Below are 19,072 nucleotides of genomic sequence, written 5' to 3' on the forward strand. Positions count from 1 at the left end.
TTAGGCTACTCTTTGCTGTGATAGTTTCTCAGATTTCCCTTGTGTTTGATGGCTGGCCAGTTTAGATGAGTACTAGCCCGGTATATCCTAAGAACCTCTCTATGGGAATTTGATTTCTTAAAATCACGATTATTCTGGGGTTTTGGGTTTTGGAGGGGCCACTCTAATTGTTAGAAAGCGTAGGGGCACCTGGGTGGCTCAGTCGGTTAAGTGTCTGACCTCAGCTCAGGTCATGAACTCCTGGTTGGTGGGTTTGAGCCCCGCGTCGGGCTTTGTGCTGTCGGCTCAGAGCCCGGAGCCTGCTTCCAATTCTGTGTCTCCCTCTCTCTCTGCTCCTCCCTTGTTTGTGCTCTGTCTCTGTCTCTCTCTCAAAAATAAATATTTTAAAGAAGTGTAAAGGGGTTCTGAGACCCAATCATTTCATTTTACTTACTTATTATTTTGTGTAAAACAGCAAGGAGGGGTCTGTCTTCTTCCCTGCTCAATCTCCAGCTTCTAGCGCAGCTTAGCTCACAGGGGACACGCACCAAATATTTGTGGAGTGAATGACTCCAAGAGCCAGGAGCTCTAGGCTCGGGCTCAGAGAGGGACGCACAACCAGGGTGCACAGCCCGTGTGGGAAAAGAGGGAGTGGGGAGGTTTCGGTGGGGGGGGGGGAGGGGGTGACAGGTGTTTGTGTGGTCCAGGAGAACCCGACATCTAGGGCAGGGTCTGGACCTTAGCCACACGTTGAGATCACTCGGGGAGCATTAAAATACGCTGATGCCTGAGTCTCACGCCCGAGGACACTGATGTGATTGGTCCAGGGTGCCACTCGGGGATTCTAAGGTACAGTTAAGTTTGAGAGCCACGTCCCTGTGGGGACAGTGTCAAGGAGGGGAGTCCAGGCAGTAGGTTGAGGTGGCTGCTCCCTGCCTGGGTGACTTTGGGCGAGTTACCCAACCTCTCTGAGCGCCTGTCCTCTCTTCCAATGGGGGCAGTGATATCTACCTCATCGTGCGGAGACTATGAGCAAAAGAGACCGCCCACACCAGCACGTCCGGATCAACAATTGTTCGATAACAACAACAACCACATACTGATTTTTATCACAGGTGCGGGGCTGCGCCCTCAGCTCTGGAAAATGACAGTTAGCTGTCAGGACAGACGGGAGGTGCTGGAAGCGACCAGTGCCGGGTCTTTTGAGAAGAAACGCAGGACCGGCCTCGCCGGGTACGGATTCTGGGGACGGCAAAGGATAATATTAATTACAAGAGCACAGGAATTAGTGATCTCCCATTCGCGCGAGGCCTCACGCTGCACGAAGACTGTCCATACCCGCGCGCTTGGATTTTTCTCAGTTTTTAATTTTCTGCGGGGTCGGCGGAGTCATCTCCGCTGTTTAAATAAGGCTAGGCTCAGAGAGGGAGAGGGGTCAGCCCAAGGGCGCACAGCGGCCCAGAGGCCAAGGCCGGGCTGTGCACCCGAAGGGAGACGCGCGGGGCGGCGGAGCCCACGTGGCGGCTGCGGGCACCGGGCCCAGCGGTGGCGGGCGGGTCCCCGCGCCCTCCAGGGACGTTCAGGCCTCAGGAGGGCCGCGGAGGCGCGGGAGGCGGGGGCTCGGAGGCGCGGGGCGGGGGCGGGACGCGCGAGAGGCCACCCACCCCGCCCACCCCAGGATCCCCCCCCCCACCCCGCCTCCCTCCCTCTCTCCCCTCCTCCCTCCCCACCCGCGCCCTGCCCCTTCCTCCGGCGCGCGGTGGCAGAGCCTGGGCTCGGCGCGGGGGAGGCGGGGGGCATCCCGGAGGGGATCCCGCCCCCTCCCCCGGCCGCCCCGCGCCCCCGCACCCACGTGAGCGCAGGGCCAGCCCGGCTCCCACCCGCCGCACAGCGCGTCCCGGCTCCCTGCCGGTGCCTCTGCCGTCCGGTCCCCGCGCCAAGCGCTGCGCCATCCCTGGCGGGTCCCCGCTGCTCGGGCCGGGCGCTTCGCCGGGCTCCGGCACCTGCATCCGGGAGCAGCGCGCAGGCCGAGGCGCGGGCAGGCCGCCCCCGCCGCTCCGGGCGCGGGTGAGTGGGGGGCCCCGCGGCCGCGCTGGCGCAGGGGCTCCGGGGTAGGGGCGGGCGGGGTCCGAGGCGGGCTCGGCCCCGCACCGGGGTCGGGCGGGTGGGGCGCCCCGCGTCCCCCTTGCCACCTCTCGGCCGCCTTTGTCTCGGCTGCTCCCTGCCCCTTAGCGTGGTCGCCGCCGCTCCTCTGGTCGCCTTGGTGAGTTTCCTACCACCTCAGTCACCCGAGGGCTCGGTGCCCATCGCCCCTCCTCCCCCCCCCCCCCCCCCCCCGTGGCCTCAACTCGCGGGCCGGTGTCCATCTCGGTGCCTGATGCTTCCTCCATTTCCAGGGCTCCTTTCCCTTTCTTCTCGGGCGTGTATGCCTCCAACTCCGGGCAGACTTGGGTTGTGGCTGAGACTTCGGCCACCGCTGCGCTGCGCGGGTGCTGGGTGTGAAGGGTGCGTGGGGGCGGTGGTGGTGGTGCGTGCGTGGGAGCCTGAATTTGTGAGTGGGCTTGTCTGCCCAAAGAGGCGCGTGGGCTGGGTGTTGAAACGTGGGGAGGGATTTGAATGTCTGAAGTTTTGTGTCTGGAGCCCCAAGTTGTGTGTGTGTGTGTGTGTGTGTGTGTGTGTGTGTGTGTACGCGCGCGCGCGCGCGTAGGAACTGTATGGCCGTCACTGTATGGAGTTTCATTTACGAAGGGGAACTGTGCGGGGTCTTGAAGGCGTGTGTGAGGTCGTATGTCCGACGCTGTGCATGGATGTGTGTGCATGTGTTTGTGTGTGCAGGGATTGTGTGATGGACGCGGCATGAGTGGAGTTGCATTTCTGAAGGCGTCGTGTGGGCTTGTGTGCCTGAACAGTTGTGTGTGTGTGTGTGTGACCGCGTGTCTGTGCGGTTGTATATGTGTCAGTTGCACACAAAGGCGTGTGAAGCTGTGTGTTTGAATACGTGTGTGATATGTGATGTATGTGACTTTTCTTTTTCCTTCCCCCGCTCGCTGCTCTGGCTAGCAGGGTGTTGAGATAAAATGGAGAGGAAGCATACGGTTGCCAACCAAGCTTGCTTCAGCTTTAGGATGTGGGAGGCCCTTCCTTTCTTTCCGATCCAAGGTGGGGGGCAGTACATGCCTTCACGTCTGAGAGTCTGGAGGTTGGGGGAAGCGGGTGGGAGACCCATGCTGGAACCCTTGTGGAGACTGGGGACACTAGAAGGGCCCCTTCCCCAGTGGCAAACCTAAGAAACAGAGTCAAGAGAATGCCTAGGAGCAGGAGACAGTGGACAGGCTGTCCGTCCCCTGGCTGCTGGGTTTCTGCTTTTTTATTGACCCGGGTTAACGTCCGTTTCACGCTCACCAGGTGCTGTTGTAAGCCTCATGCGAATAGAGCCCTCTAAGCCACACAGAAAGTGACCAGTTCCAGCAAGGTGGAGGGGGGTTTGAGACAAAGCGCTCAGGTATGCGGTTCTGCTAGGTCAGGGGCTGGTGGATTTTGTCAGTAAAGGGCCCGAGAGATTGCACTGCGGCCCGTGCGATCTCTGACCCAACACCCCAGCTCGGCCATTGTAGCATGAAAGTACGCCGTAGACAATATGTCAGGAATGAGCATGGCCATGTGCCAAGAAAGCTGTTTACAGATGTAAGCAGCGGGCCGGATTTGGCCCTCAGATGATGGTTTGTCCATCCCTGCTTTGTGCTGTGCTGCTTCTTGTAGGGAAGAGGAAGGAAAGAGACAAAACGAGCCCTGGAGCTTTTGTGGCTGGTTTGGATCTCAGCAGAGCACTCCCTTGGGACCCATGGGCAGTTTCGCAGTACTGCTTGGTGACTGGGAACATGAGAGAGAGAGAGAGAGGGAGAAGAATTAAGAGTTTCCCATGTAATCTGTGGTCCCATGTCTGGGATTTTTTTTCACAGCAAGGTGAGAAGCAGCACTGGGGTTTCAAAGCGGTGGACCCATTTGGAGCAGGACCCCAACTGGGATCTGGCATTGAGAATGCGGGCCTGGACCCGGAGGAAGCGTGGCTTGGAAAGTTGAGGCAGCTGTCTCATCTTTTGGATATGGGGGGTGGGGGTGGGTCAGGGGAGGGCAAGGAAGACAGTAACCCTGGAACAGAAGCCGCACAGCTAGCGGCAGCAAACAACCTCACCCCCGACCCCCCCTCCCTCCAGGGGTCTACCTACTAGAGGAACTGACATCTGTGAGACTCCCAGCCCATCCTGGGTGGATTTTGGCACTGAGACTGGGGGGCAGCCAAGGGGAGGGGTTGGAGGCCACGATCCCTCAGAGAGTGGCAGGTGTAACACCAGGCAAACCAAACGTGCACAGAGTTCAGCACAGGAACAGTATTGACTGTCTGCCTTTGGCTCGCTCCTTTTTATTTATTTATTTTTAAAAAAAATTTTTTTTCAACGTTTTTTATTTATTTTTGGGACAGACAGAGACACAGCATGAACGGGGGAGGGGCAGAGGGAGAGGGAGACGCAGAATCGGAAACAGGCTCCAGGCTCCGAGCCATCAGCCCGGAGCCCGACGCGGGGCTCGAACTCATGGACCGCGAGATCGTGACCTGGCTGAAGTCGGACGCTCAACCGACTGCGCCACCCAGGCGCCCCTGGCTCGCTCCTTTTTAAAGAGCAAGAGCGGGGCGCCTGGGTGGCGCAGTCGGTTAAGCGGCCGACTTCAGCCAGGTCACGATCTCGCGGTCCGTGGGTTCGAGCCCCGCGTCGGGCTCTGGGCTGATGGCTCGGAGCCTGGAGCCTGTTTCCGATTCTGTGTCTCCCTCTCTCTCTGCCCCTCCCCCGTTCATGCTCTGTCTCTCTCTGTCCCAAAAATAAATAAACGTTGAAAAAAAAATTTTTTTTAAAGAGCAAGAGCGAGTGTGTATGAGCCAGGGAGGGGCAGAGAGAGAGGGAGAAAGAGAATCCCAGGCAGCCTCCGCGATATACGCACAGAGTGCTGACACGGGGCTTGATCCCATGAACCGTGAGATCATGACCCTGAGCTGAAATGAAGAGTCGGACTCTTAATCAACCGAGCCTCCCAGGTGCCCCTTGGAGAGTTTTTTCTAAGAGCCTGATCAATCTGTTGTATTTGTCAGGAAACAGCACACTCCAAAAGCAGAATTGGAAAGAGTTTAACTTAAGGAGTATTTACAAAGATCGGAGCAAAGTGAAGGGAAAGCAGTAAGGGCGGTGTAGTAGCAGTCAGGGACCAGCAAGAGTGGGGGAGGGGAGGGATCAGGAGGGAGGCAGGGAGGTAGCAGGACGGGAGCCTTGGCTGTAACAAAGGACTGTGTTTCTTTTTTGGTTGGAACGTACTTGATGTATAACATTGCCTAAGGGTAAGGTGTGTACCTTGTTGTTTTGATACATTTGTGTCTTGTAATAATATTGGCTTAGCAAGAGCACCTCTATCACATCAAGGGAGCCAAGAACACCCAATGGGGAAAAGGATGGTCTCTTCAACAGGTGCTGGGAAAACTGGATAAACACATACAGAACAATGAAATTGGTCCCCTATTTTATACTCCTCAGAAAAAGTAACTTGAAATGGGCCCAAGACTTAAACATAAGACCTGATACCTAGAAGACGAGGTAGGGAAGAAGCCCTGTGACATTGGTCTTGGCAATGATTGTTTTGGCTAGAACACCAAAAGCATAAATGGAAGCCAGAATAAACAAGAGGGACCACATTCAAACTAAAAACCTTCTTCGCAGCAAAAGAAACAACAGAATGGAAAGACAGCGTGCAGAATGGGAGACACTTTTTGTAAACCATGTATCAGATAAGAGGCTAACATCCTAAATCTGTAAAGAGCGCATGCAACTCAACAATAACAACAGCAACAAAAACCACCTGACTAAAACATGGACAGCGGAACTAAATACGCATTTTTTTTTTCAGAGAAGATGTCCGAATGGCCTACAGGTATGAAGGATTGTCTGATGGCACCTGTGGCTTGAGGCGGAGGAACACAGCCACTGCCAAATAGGGGCGTGTCGGCGGTGGGGTAGGGAGAATAAATGCTCCTCCCACCACCATTCTCCTGCCCACTGGCCAGACCAAAAGGGGAGCCAGCAGCCAAGGGAGCCTCAGCAATGCCATCCACCCCTGGTGGTCAGCCTTTTGCCCTGGAGTGAATATAAAGGGACAGCAGAATTCCCAGGATGCCTGGGATATGGGCACCTGCCACTTTTTTTTTTTCCCCCTGTGAGATCATTGTAGGCCAGGCTGCCTGTCGTTCTGAAATAGTAGGTCTGGTGCCCAGGGCTCATGATACTTTTAGGACCTACAGAGATGTTTTCACTTCTTTTAAAATCAGAAGAAAGAACTACGCTTTTATTTAATTGTTTTATTTTTTATTAAAATTTTTTTTTAATGTTTATTTATTTTTGAGAGAGACAGAGACAGAGTGCGAGTGAGGGAGGGGCAGAGAGAGAGGAAGACACAGAATCCGGAACAGGTTCCAGGCTCCGAGCTGCTGGCACAGAGCCCGACGCGGGGCTCAAACTCAAACCGGGAGATCATGACCTGAGCCTAAGTCGGACGCTCAACCGACTGAGCCACCCAGACACCCCTACTTATTTTTTTTAAATAACAGTGTTTTATTTATTTTTGAGACAGAGAGGGAGAGAGAGAAAGAGAGTGTGAGCGGGGGAGGGGCAGAGAGAGAGGGAGACACAGAATCCGAAGCAGGCTCCAGGCTCTGAGCTGTCAGCACAGAGCCTGACTTGGGGCTCGAACCCACGGACTGTGAGATCATGACCTAAGCTGAAGTCGGACACCTAACCGACTGAGCCACCCAGGTGCTCCAAGAACTGCACTTAGTAAAAGAAAATATTAAAAAAAATTTTTTTAACATGTATTTATTGTTGAGAGACAGAAAGAGACACCGTTAGCAAGGGAGGGTCAGAGAGGGAGGGAGACACAGAATCTGAAGCAGGCTCCAGGCTCTGAGCTGTCAGCACAGAGCTGGACGTGGGGCTTGAACTCACAAACTGTGAGATCGTGACCTGAGCCGAAGTCGGACGCTTAACCGACTGAACCACCCAGGCGCCCCTAAAAGAAAATATTTTAAAGTATAATGTTTGGTGAAATTCACAGAACAGAAACCCAACCATTTTAAAGAGGCATCAGGGGCATCTCGGAGATTCTCAGTGTTGTGCAACCACTATATTCGCCTTTATAACAATTCAGTTGTAAAATACAACTTAATACTTTACTTTTTTTTAATGGAGGAAGAAGTCCACAAAAGCAAAAGTTCCCCTGGCCCACAAGAGTCACGTTTCCAAGCTGCCTGAAACTTGTAAGGTATTTAGTTGGTAAGAGGATCGACAGGTTTTTATTTTTGTATGCACTTCATTTAATGTGTGTTAAAATATAATTTGCATTTCAAGTAATGATCTAAAGCTTCCGTTTGAGATATATTTATTTCAGTAAGCAAATAAGGTTATAGGGAAGTGGTCAGATACAGAGAAGATGCAAAAGTCTGGTTTTGGAAATAGTGCCTGGCACCCCAGAGAGAACTCTGAACATCACATTCCCCTTCAAAGATGAGTCCTGAAGAGCCACTGGGGACAAGGTCACCATTTCCTCCCTAAGGAACCGCACCTCCAGCTCCTTTCTTCACCTGAACACTCATGCAGACCAGTTGCATTTGTCGGGCCCTGACTTTTGCCAGGCTCCTGATGATTTTGTCATTGTGGACCGTCCACTTGTCCGCACCTCCAGGCCAGACACGAAACCACATTGATTTGGGGGGCTAACCCCAGGGGCCTTGTCTAGGGCTCTGCATGCACGTGGCGCTCAGCAAAGGCTCTTTAGTTTGGTTTGTGAGCTGGGGCAGCCCCCACCTCCTCCTGATGGTGTGAAATGAGGGATCTGGAGCCAGGGAGTGGCAGAAACCTCCATTACCTTGTGATCTCCCACCCCACCTCTCCCCAGCCACGTCCGGGAGCGATTCAGGCGATCTTGACCTCTTTCTCCCCGGGGCGTAACCCTGGAGCCCCAGGCGGTGTTCTCAGGTGTCTCAGGATGGGCACGTCCCAGCAGGTGGACGTCTGCCCTCCGCTGGTGCCTGGATTCTCTCTGAGCCCCTTGCTGGTTTCTTCCACCCTTTCCCCTCTCCCTACAGCCGCCCTCTGTCCTGCCCCTCACTGGAAGGCCCCTGTGGCCCCGGCAGATAGACGATGAGCAGCCACGGGAACAGCCTGTTCCTGCGGGAGAGTGGCCAGCGGCTGGGCCGGGTGGGCTGGCTGCAGCGGCTGCAAGAAAGTCTGCAGCAGAGGGCACTGCGCACGCGCCTGCGCCTGCAGACCATGACCCGTGAGCACGTGCTGCGCTTCCTGCGCCGGAACGCCTTCATCCTGCTGACCGTCAGCGCGGTGGTCATCGGTGAGCCGGCTGGGGGGGGGGGGGGGGGGGGGCGGGGCCCGGCGGGGGCGGGGTCCCCGGGGAAATCTCCTGCCCGCACACATCTTCACTCCACCTACCGGTTGTCACCCACGCGAGCGCATCCCGCCGCCCACTGCGTTCCCTCCGCCCCCCATAAGGACACATTCACACAGATGGGGCTGAGTGACCCAGACCACTCCACAGAGCCCCTCTTTCGGTCCTAGGGGTCAGCCTGGCCTTTGCCCTGCGCCCGTACCAGCTTACCTACCGGCAGATCAAGTACTTCTCTTTCCCCGGAGAGCTTCTCATGAGGATGCTGCAGATGCTCGTGTTGCCGCTCATTGTCTCCAGCCTGGTCACAGGTGAGAGAGCCCAGGCCAGTGGTGGCTTCTAAGACCCATCCGACAGTCCCAGCTCGAACCTGGAGCCAAAGCTACCCCAGGCATGAGATCACCTCCCTACCTCAGGACCTGGAACGCGAAGCCGGCACCTAGCCCCGAGTTCTTGGGCCAGAGCCCGGATCTTCGTCAGACTCAGGTTCCAGACCCAGTGTGACCTATGCCACTTAGTAACTTTACCGGACTTCTCCATGGAGGTAGAATACCAGCCCACCAGGGGCTTAGCATCATTCAGGGGGGCAGCCAGGGAAGAGAGTACGGCACGGATGGCCAAGGGGTGGGATGCGGGTAAAGGTGTTTGAGATGGAGGGGACAGGATGGTGGGTGGGGGATGGGGTAGCAATACGGATGGGCTATGCAGAAGTCGGCGAATTCTTTTGGAAACGGCCAGAGAGTGAACATTTTCAGCATGGGGGGGGGGGTGCGTATGATCTCTGTCATAACTACCCAGTTCTGTTAAGATAGTATGGGAGCAGCCGCGGACTCCTATGTAATCAAGTGGGCATGGTTGTGTTCCAATAAAACTTTATTTGCAAAAACAAACCTAAGTGGTTGATTGCCAACCTCCAGACTTGATTGGCATGAAGGTTGGCATGAAGAATGCTTTCTTGGGCTGGGTTTCCCAGAAGCAGAGCCTAAGATGGGGATCTTTGCACAAGCGATTGGGCAAGGGGTGGCATTCAAGAGAGACCTACGAGCAAGTGAAGGAAGCAAGATGAGGCAGGGAAAGAATCTCAGCAGAGATGTGGGTTCAGAAGAAGGTTGGCCTCCCAGCCCTATCCCACGGGTAGCTGTGGAACAGGAGTAATGCTACAGGATTGTTCTTCTCACCCCTGCCCCCGCCTGAGTCAAAGGGGCTGGCCCTTTGAATCCCAGTTCCAGGCAGCCTTTGGCTTGAGACCTTCCATGGGGTGTTTCTGGGCAAGGCAGCTTTTGTTCTGCTGAGGGCAGCTCTCAAGAGAGGGGGGCAGCACGAACTGTTAGCAGCCAGCAGACGCAGCAGCTGAAGGACAGGTGCGTCAGTCTGGTAAAGGGCATTTGGATGGGGCACCAAAAGATGTATCTCTCGGAAGTAGTTTACAGTGAGGTGAGTTGGAGGGAGGTACGATCTTGGGGTCAATAGCAGAATGAATAGTGGGATGACAATGAAGTCATGGTACAACATAGGGATGAATGGAGGCCGGGGTGGGGGTTGAAAAGGGAGGGTTGGTGATGTGGTGTTTGGGATAAAGGACGGGGTGGAAGGTGTACACGGAAAACGGAACGGGGGTTGAAGAAAGATGAGTGGGTCGAAGGATGGTGGGGTGGGTGCTGGCGTGGGGCCCAGAAGAAGGAGATGCCTGGTGAGATGCTTGTTGAGCTGGTGGTATGAGGAGAGTAGAGCTGATGGACGGGCGAGTGGGTGGTGGGGTGTGGACGGGGCTGCTCAGGGCGGTACCCCCTGTCCTCTAGGTATGGCTTCCCTGGATAACAAGGCAACAGGCCGGATGGGGATGCGGGCAGCTGTATACTACATGGTGACCACGGTCATTGCTGTCTTCATTGGCATCCTCATGGTCACCATCATCCACCCTGGGAAGGGCTCCAAGGAGGGGCTGCACCGCGAGGGCCGCATTGAGACCATCCCCACAGCTGATGCCTTCATGGACCTGGTCAGGTGACGTCCTTTCTAATTTTGATGGGAACTCTAAGCCTAGATGCAACAAAGTGTGCTCAAGGAGAGACTAGGGAACAGGCTGATTCAGCCTGGAAATGCAACACCCAAGTTGAACCTAGTCTCTTGGTACCTGCTTTCTTCCCTGGAGCATTGCACAAATGCTCTGAGAGTCGGTGACTTCTAGGGTATGACCTTTTGGCCCTTAGGCTCCGGAGGCTAGAGCTGCATGTTGAGACAGGCTCAGAACAGGTGGTGGCTGGTGTTCCCAAGCTCCATCGGAGGATGAATGATTCTCTTAGAGAGGCAAGATTTTGACAGCCAGAATCAAGGCTCACCATGGTTCTTCCCTGGTCCCTGACTTGGGGGAAACCCACACGTTGTCTGGGTTTTTTGAGGCATCACTGGTACGTGTGTGTGAGTTGAAATCCCCAAGGTGGCTCGGTAGGGGATTTCTCCTCCCCACTGAAGGGCTTGGAGAGACCTGGATTTGAGGTCCATCTGTACCTCTCAGGAGCTGTGTGGCTTTGGGCACCTTCCATAAAGTCTTTGTGGTTTTGGTTTCTTTGTGCATAAAATGGGGACATCAATAGTGCTAGAAGGGACACTTCTAGAGGTTGTAGGGTTTAGATCATACAGGTCACTTAGCTCAGTACCTGGCCTAGAATAAGCATTCACATGTTGACTGCCATTATTATTGTTGGTGCTGCTGCTAACTACCTCCCTTCCTCTGATGTTTTTCTGCAGAAATATGTTTCCACCCAACCTTGTGGAGGCCTGCTTCAAACAGGTCAGGAGGAAGTACACAGTTTGCTCAAGGAGGTTTGGAGGGTGGGAGTGGTGGTAGGGGGCTTGCTGCTGAGTGAATGGTCCCCGAGTGAGGGATGGGAAGAAGGGCCTGACAGAGCAATGGGCAGGGGCTTTTGGAAGAGTCTGGGAGAGAGAATGGACCTCCCATTGGTGGGATGACCAGCTCTTAGGCCATGAGCTTCCTGGGGATGGTTCTGGAGGAGGAACCAATGTGTCTCACCATAGATGGTTGAGGAGAGAGACCTTCTAATCTGTTGGAGCAGGGAGCTTTGAAAAATGTGGAATCTACACGTTGGTCGTTCACTCCTCCATTCATGTGTTGCTTCACTCGTTCTTCTACGCGTTGGTCAAGTACTTCGTTTACTCACTCAGATCCACTGAATAAGATTCTCCAGGGTGTGGCAACCAGGAATTGGTGTTCTTGGTAAATTTCTCCAGGAGGTTCTGATGCATCGATTTTGGCCCCGATCTCTCCATATTTCAGTTCAAGACGCAGTACAGCACAAGGTTGGTAACTAGGACCATAGTGAGGACAGAGAATGGATCTGAGCCGGGCACCGCCATGCCTCCCCCATCCTCGATGGACAACGGAACCAGCCTCCTGGAAAATGTCACATGGGCCTTGGGCACCCTACAGGAGGTGCTGAGCTTCGAGGAGACTGTGCCTGTGCCTGGCTCAGCCAATGGCATCAATGCCCTGGGCCTCGTGGTCTTCTCTGTGGCCTTTGGGCTGGTCATCGGTGGCATGAAACACAAGGGCCGAGTCCTGCGGGATTTCTTCGACAGCCTCAATGAGGCTATTATGAGGATGGTGGGCATCATTATCTGGTGAGTGCTGGGCCATGACAGTGTGGGCAGGTGACGGCCCGCGGGAAGGGTGGAGCTGGGGCTGGGAAGTCCGGTGGTGGGGCAGATGCTCAAGGGGCCATTGGGGCCTTTTGACCCAGATCATTTATATACGTATTGGTGAATCGACTCATTCATGTGTTCACTTATAAATTCACTCATGGACTCATCTTCACATTAATGAAACCATTGATTGATTTGTTCATTTATTGACTCACTGCACCATCGATTCATTTGAGCTCATTCTTTGGCCTGCTCATTCATCTCTGCATTTGCTATCCTCCCATTGACTGGCTCACATATTCCCTGCATTCATTCACCTCTTCGCTTAACACCCTCATTCATTCACTCACCCCTTCATTTGTGTCTCATTTGCTCCTTTTCTAACTCATTTAGCCCCTTGCTAATTATTCCTTAATCGATACCTGCACGCATTCATTCATTCTTTACATGTGTTTGTTCCTTCACCAATTCCTTCACTCATTCAGCAGACATTTTCCCAGGCTAACTCGGTCTTGAACTCTGGAATACGGAGATCCGTTGAATTCAGTCATGAAGTCTTGGAGGAGACAGCCACATACTAGATAAATGTGATTCAAGGCGGAAAGTTCTAGAGTAAAGGGACATTTAAAAGGTGTTGAGAACGTGGAGAAGTGAGCAGCCAGTGGACAGATAGGTAGTGGACTCTGCTTGGGAAGCCGAGGAGGGAGTCATAGAAAAGGTCACTTCTTAGTTGGGTCTTGAAAGGTAAGTGGGAATCCAATAGGACAGGGAGGGGGAAGAGGCCCTTCAAGCGGAGATGAGAGAACACGCAAAGCCTGCAAGGACCTGAATTGTCTGGAGAATGGCAGGGAGTTCAGGGAGGTGGGAGCACAGGGTGAGTTGGGAGTGGCCATGAAAGATGTTAACAAGACCACGGCACCTGGGTGGCTCAGCCGGTTGAGTGTCCAACTCTTGGTTTCAACTCAGGTCGTGATCTCACAGTTCGTGGGTTCAAGTCCCGCGTCGGGCTCTGTGCTGACAGCGCGGAGCCTGCTTGGCATTTTTTTCTCCCTCTTTCTGCCCCTCCCCCGTTCTCTCGGTCTCTCTCAAAAATAAATAAACTTCAAAAAAAAAACAGATGTGGACGAGACTGTCTGGTCCCAAACTGGAGAAGATTTTGTCTATCATCCCCAATAACTAGAAAGCTATGTAGGGGGCTAGAGGCCAAGGTGAAAGCTTGGAAAAGCAGTGGATGGTGAGCTTGTCAAGGATAAATAAGACCAACGAGACTGAGTTTTGGAAGCCATAAATCTAAAGTGGTGTCGTTGGCAGGTTTGGGTCAAATATCCTGATGTACCGGGTGGCTGAGGGTAGAAGGAAAGAAGCCCTGTGCAGTTGACCTGAAGGTGAGGAACTTTGTTGGGGGATCAGGAGGAAGGACGAAGATGGGGAGGTTGGGAAGGGCGTTCATGAGCAGACACAGAGGTAGGTCTAGGCTAGGAGACAACTCTGCACCTTCACATCGGCTGTCACCCTGAGCCTAACTGAGCCCAGCTGGGGGGGGACAGGTGAGCCCCCGATGAACTCACTTCTGTCTCCTCTCTTTCACTCGCTGCTCTAGCCGCACAGGTCTGCTCTCCACTCCTTTACTTCTTCCAGCTCATGCTAATCTCAGGGTCTTTGCACTGCGCCTGCAGTGCTCCCCGCGCGGGTGGATGTGTCCCTCCTCACCACTCGGGTCTCTGCGTGAATGTCAGCATCTCTAGAGAAGCCCCTCCTTGATCACGCATGTTTCCACAGCCCCACTCAGGGGCTCTGTTTTGCGGCGGTCGCCCTCCGAAGTTTTAAATTAGGCGTTTCTATGTGTACCGCCCGTTTCCCCATCAGGATGTGGGTGCCACAGGGGTAGCGACCTTGTGACCGGAGCAGAGCGCGAGCTCAGGAGAGAGGTTGAATAAGTAGATGATTTGACAAGACATGTGGTTTGAGATGTCCATGGGAAATTCAGGTGCAATAGCTCAGGGCTGGTGAGTGAGTGGGAGTATGCACTTACAGAAAAGGCAGTAGGGGCCTAGAGGTTACCCACTTAGCGCAAAGAGTTGGAGGCGGTGAATAAGGGGCGTTCAAAGGCCAGCGATAGGGACCGTCTGGGCCACGTCTAGGAAGAGAGTCCCAAGGGCAGTGATTGTTTGGGGAGGGACTTGAATGGGAATGGAGATAAGAGAGACCTCATAAGATTGTTTCACGTGGAGTTGTAGGAGCCTTTCCCCACTGTAGTGGGCATGAGTTCTGGGTGAGTGGGAAGAGGAAGTGGACTGTGCCTGTGGGGCCCTTCCCTGTTTGTGAGTGTGTGGGGAAGGTTGGGGTGGAGTAGGGTGCTGGACCATGGGCACTGCCTGGCCCCAGGGGCTTATATGGGCAAAGCCTTGGGAATGCCAGCTCCAAGCCTTAGGGGAAGTCATGAGGGAGCTCTGACAGGCCTCTGGCTTGGCCTAGGTACGCACCCGTGGGCATCCTGTTCCTGATTGCTGGGAAGATCCTCGAGATGGAAGACATGGCCGTCCTGGGGGGTCAGCTGGGCATGTACACCCTGACCGTCATCGTGGGCTTGTTCCTCCATGCTGGTGGTGTCCTGCCCCTCATCTACTTCCTCATCACCCACCGGAACCCCTTCCCCTTCATTGGGGGCGTGCTGCAGGCCCTCATCACTGCCATGGGCACGTCTTCCAGGTACGGCCTAATCCCCCACCCCTGGTGCTTTTCCGAGGTTCGCTGTTGTCCACCTGCTCTCCTACGAGTCCTGCCCTCCTTCACCCCCTACCGAGCCTCGTCTGCGCTGTGCAGTAATGTCAGCGGCTCCGGAAGGTCTCCAGGTCGACCAACACCTTAGTGCTGATCTCTGTCCCTGCACTGGCTCTCCTGACCTCTTTTCCTCCTTGTCTATTTCTCTGTTGTGTGTGGAGAACTAGCTGCCAGTCTTGAGGTTAAGCCCAAGCTTCCCACGGGCTCCATGTTCTCGGTCGTTTTTCTGGCTCAGAGAGTTTCATTTCCCCTCGGGGTGGTGGCTGGGAGCTCTCTTGGCCTCCTTGTCCTTTTCTTGTGGTTTTAGGGGGTTAGTAAAGAACTTCCCTTTTCCCCATCATCTAAATTCAAAATAGTTTGAGAAGTGTCACAAGGGCCAACCAGCTTGAAGAATGGTACCATTTTTATTGCTCGCAATGCTGCCTGGAGATTTGGTCTGTGGCCAATAGGATGGGTGCCATCACAGCCCAGAATTAAACTCAACCTGGTCATCTCAGGGCTGGATCCCCAAAGGCCTTCTCTGTGGGTCCAGGCTTCTCACTGCGTGGCGTCAGGTTGACCAGGCAGAGCACGTGTTTTGTGGACAGACGGACTCCCAGATGGGACGGCCGCTCCTTCAGCTAAACTCCCCCATCAGTTAGGCCCCCCTTCCTCCCCTGAGGGGCGGTGGGAGAGAGGCAAGGAGGGTTAGTGTAGCTGGGGTGCCCCATGAACTACAGGAGTGGGGGACTAGGGGTCCCTGTAATACTTCTCTCTCAACCTTGAGGGTGTGGGTGGGAGGCCAGCAGACCATTAATCCCCTCCTTCCTGGAAGTGGAAAGTGCACTAGTGACACAAACACGTGCCTAGTAATCAGCCTTAAGCTATTGGCTTTAAGCGGGTCCAGAGACCTTCACCCTAGGGGACTGCCATTGCTGTGTGCTTCTGGCAACATGAGGAATCCCTCTTCCCTGTGCAGTTATCAGTCTCTGAAATGTTATACGCCTGCCAGCCTCTCCTCGCTCTGGCTCCCATCTGGGCTCTCAGTGTTCTCAGCAGACTCTCTCTTTCGACTCGTTGTGGCCCCGGCCCCCACCCTGCCACCCCCCGTTCTCAGTCTCCTGGGCTCTCTCCCCTAGCTCTGCAACGCTGCCCATCACCTTCCGCTGCCTGGAGGAGGGCCTAGGTGTGGACCGACGCATCACCAGGTTTGTGCTGCCTGTGGGGGCCACCGTCAACATGGACGGGACCGCCCTGTACGAGGCCCTGGCCGCCATCTTCATCGCCCAAGTCAACAACTATGAGCTCAACCTGGGCCAGATCACAACTATCAGGTGAGGTGGTCTTGGGTGGGCTGTGCCAGCAGGTGAGACCTCAGAAGTCGTTAGCTTGGCTAGGGGTGGGGGGGGCGGCGCTCAGCTTGAGGTCAGGGGAGGCTTTGAATGTTAGAGCGGGGGGATGTGGGATGAACCCAGTCACCCAGGCCAACTGAGCTTGTCAGGAGCTGGCGTGATGTTTTAGTCCCCATTTCCTTTCCCATGCTGTTGTGGGACATCCCTTTGCCCAGGATTTTCCAAAGTATGGCCTGGTGCAACCTGATGACACGAGGCTCTTACGTTGGATTCCTGGGCCTCGTCACCCAGAGGTTCCAACGCGGTCATTATAAATACAACAGCAAACATTATCACCTCCTTTCGGTCTTTGCTTCGGGGTCACACTTTCGGGGAAGTGTTCCCTGAATGTTCGGTTTAAAATCGCATGGTCTGGGGCGCCTGGGTGGCGCAGTCGGTTAAGCGTCCGACTTCAGCCAGGTCACGATCTCACGGTCCGTGAGTTCGAGCCCCGCGTCAGGCTCTGGGCTGATGGCTCGGAGCCTGGAGCCTGTTTCCGATTCTGTGTCTCCCTCTCTCTCTGCCCCTCCCCCGTTCATGCTCTGTCTCTGTCTGTCCCATAAATAAATAAAAAAAAACGTGGAAAAAAAAAAATTAAAATCGCATGGTCTGGACCCTCGTAGACTGACCCGTTCCTCCATAAAGCCATCTGCCTTAGTATATATGTTAAGTACTCATCTTGCTTGTTGCTTGCCTCCCCCCCCAGAACGTGACCTCTGTTTGGGCAGGGGTTTTCTTCCATGGGAATTTCTACTAGGCCTCTAGCTTGTAGCATAGGCTCCGTAAGTATGAGCTGAAAGAATACATTTATAGAAGGCTGCTTTTCGTTTTCAGGAACTTAATTTAAGATGTCCCGGGGAACCGCCTCTCCCCTTCCGTGGTGTCCTTTCTCACTGTCCGCCTCATCTTCCCCTTCCCTCCTCCTGCCCCCCCTGTGTTCTCTTTCCACGTGCAGTATCACGGCGACAGCAGCCAGCGTTGGGGCTGCTGGCATCCCCCAGGCGGGTCTGGTCACCATGGTCATTGTGCTCACATCGGTGGGCCTGCCCACTGAAGACATCACGCTGATCATAGCGGTGGACTGGTTCCTGTGAGTCCCTTCAGACCCTGGTGCTCTCGCTCCTCAACCCTCACTTCCCACCCGTGTTCCCCGTGAGACCCCCAACCCGTGGGCCCCCAGTCCAGCAAGGACACAGAGTTCTAGAATTTGAGAGCAGAAGGGAAGCCGTGGAGCACACTCTGGGCCGTGGCCCACAGTTTCCGAATTCCAGAGTTAACCTTGGGGAAGTAGGACAGGGAGGAGAGGAGCAATGGGGGCTTTAGCTCTCAGCCTGAAAAGCCCCTGGTTTATGTAGAAGTCACAAGAAGGCGATCTGTGGGACAGAACTGGCTTCCCAGTGTTTTTTGTGTGTTTGTTTTTAATTCTCAACTTTGAAACACGGGAGGTTTACATTAAGAAAAACCCCAAAAAACTCTGGACTTTCATCCCCATTTGGGAGCTCTGTGCCGGACCCGAGTCCCATTTAGACAGCCTCCAATCTTGCCGGGGAAGCTTTGGCATCTTTCCCTGGTTAGGTAAAGTTAGGTAGTTCACTTCGGTGAGCTGATTTACTCATGGTGGTTCCCGTCCTCCTCCTGTATGCCGTTCAGCCCACAGCCTCTCATTTTCTCCATCAGATGTTTATGTCCTTAAAAAGAGAGAATTGCATTGCTGAGATCAAACGTGAGCACATCAGCATTGATCCAACCTGTGTTTGGTAGGAGGGGAAACTGAGGACACTGAAGGGGAGGGACCTGCCTGAGGTTATGTGGTTGTGGAGGGGACGTGAGCCCCAACTCCCAGCGCAAGGGACCCCCCCCCGACCCTGCTACACCCACTCTTCCATGAACTCTTGAAACTTCGACTAACCGTGGCTTCTCTCTCCCCTCCCCTGCCCTCCCCAGTGACCGGCTTCGCACAATGACCAATGTTCTGGGGGACTCTATTGGAGCAGCCGTCATTGAGCATTTGTCTCAGCGGGAGCTGGAGCTGCAAGAAGCCGAGCTCACCCTCCCCAGCCTGGGGAAGCCCTACAAGTCGCTCATGGCACAAGAGAAGGGGGCGTCCAGGGGCCGGGGAGGCAACGAGAGTGCCATGTGAGGGGACCCCAGCCCTGCTGCCCGTAGAGGAGGGAACGGGGCTGGGGAGGGGGGGTCCTAGGGAAGACCCACTGCCCGAATGACTGTGTGCTGAACACACGTGTTCTGTCCAGCTTGTTTGGTGGAAACTAAGATAAAGGAGCAGGAACCAAAGTGTGTCCAAGGCCTCCATTTCTCTCTGGGCGCATGCAGAGAACTCGTGGAGGGCAGTGAGCTTCGGGTCCGACAAGCGGAGGGGTCAGCTCATGCCCTTTATTTTCTCAAGGAGTGGTGGAATTGAAGGAAGTAAGGGATAACCGCCATTTATCATAATAAAACAATGTGTATGACCTCCGTGTCGGGGGTCCCCGAGACCTGAAGGTTCAATGATTTGCTAGAAGGACTCGTGGAACTCAAGAGAAGCTCTGATGCTCACGTTTATAGTTGACTGCAGTGAAAGATGACAGATTAAAAATCTGCCAAGACCAAAGTTGCCTGGGGCAGGGTCCAGAAGTCACCAGACGTGGGCTTCCCATGGCCCCCTCTTAGTGGAACCCCATGGACTCACTCAGTCGTCTCCGCAACGATGTGTGACAGCACGTATGGAGTAGTGTCAGCCAAGGAAGTTCACCTGAGCCTTGGTGTCCAGGACTGTTATCGGGGATCTGTTGTGT

General features: G+C 54.5%; 1 protein-coding gene and 1 long non-coding RNA gene across 3 annotated transcripts; one reads left to right on the plus strand and one right to left on the minus strand.

The window, feature by feature from the left end:
* The first annotated feature begins 1,850 nt into the window (after positions 1–1,850).
* Positions 1,851–18,772, plus strand: SLC1A6 (solute carrier family 1 member 6). Of its 2 annotated transcripts, XM_086698824.1 has the most exons (10): positions 1,851–2,046; positions 8,159–8,418; positions 8,643–8,780; positions 10,269–10,473; positions 11,218–11,260; positions 11,765–12,108; positions 14,605–14,838; positions 16,029–16,223; positions 17,236–17,370; positions 18,225–18,772. In XM_086698824.1, the coding sequence occupies exons 2-10, from the start codon at positions 8,214–8,216 to the stop codon at positions 18,418–18,420; spliced, it is 1,695 nt and encodes a 564-aa protein (XP_086554950.1). In that variant the 5' UTR covers positions 1,851–2,046; positions 8,159–8,213; the 3' UTR covers positions 18,421–18,772. The 2 variants fall into 2 exon arrangements, with proteins under 2 accessions (XP_086554950.1, XP_086554951.1); XM_086698825.1 differs by lacking the exons at positions 17,236–17,370; positions 18,225–18,772 and adding an exon at positions 17,115–17,229 and having other exon boundaries at positions 1,854–2,046.
* On the minus strand, positions 17,672–19,071 carry LOC147583700 (uncharacterized). Its single transcript, XR_015248491.1, has 2 exons — positions 18,967–19,071; positions 17,672–17,968 (listed from the first exon to the last, which is right to left on the minus strand). It is a non-coding gene; the product is annotated as an uncharacterized LOC147583700 (long non-coding RNA).
* Between the last annotated feature and the right edge of the window lies 1 nt (position 19,072).

This window comes from Puma concolor, chromosome A2 (assembly GCF_028749965.1).
Source record: "Puma concolor isolate L17-30 chromosome A2, mPumCon1.1.hap2, whole genome shotgun sequence".
NCBI classification, from domain to species: domain Eukaryota; kingdom Metazoa; phylum Chordata; class Mammalia; order Carnivora; family Felidae; genus Puma; species Puma concolor.

Coding starts and splice junctions, on each gene's coding strand:
- SLC1A6 (XM_086698824.1), top strand. CDS start 8,214: ATGAGCAGCCACGGGAACAGCCTGTTCCTGCGGGAGAGTGGCCAGCGG. Junction 8,781..10,268: donor TGTCTCCAGCCTGGTCACAG/GTGAGAGAGCCC, acceptor CCTGTCCTCTAG/GTATGGCTTCCCTGGATAAC. Junction 17,371..18,224: donor ATAGCGGTGGACTGGTTCCT/GTGAGTCCCTTC, acceptor TGCCCTCCCCAG/TGACCGGCTTCGCACAATGA.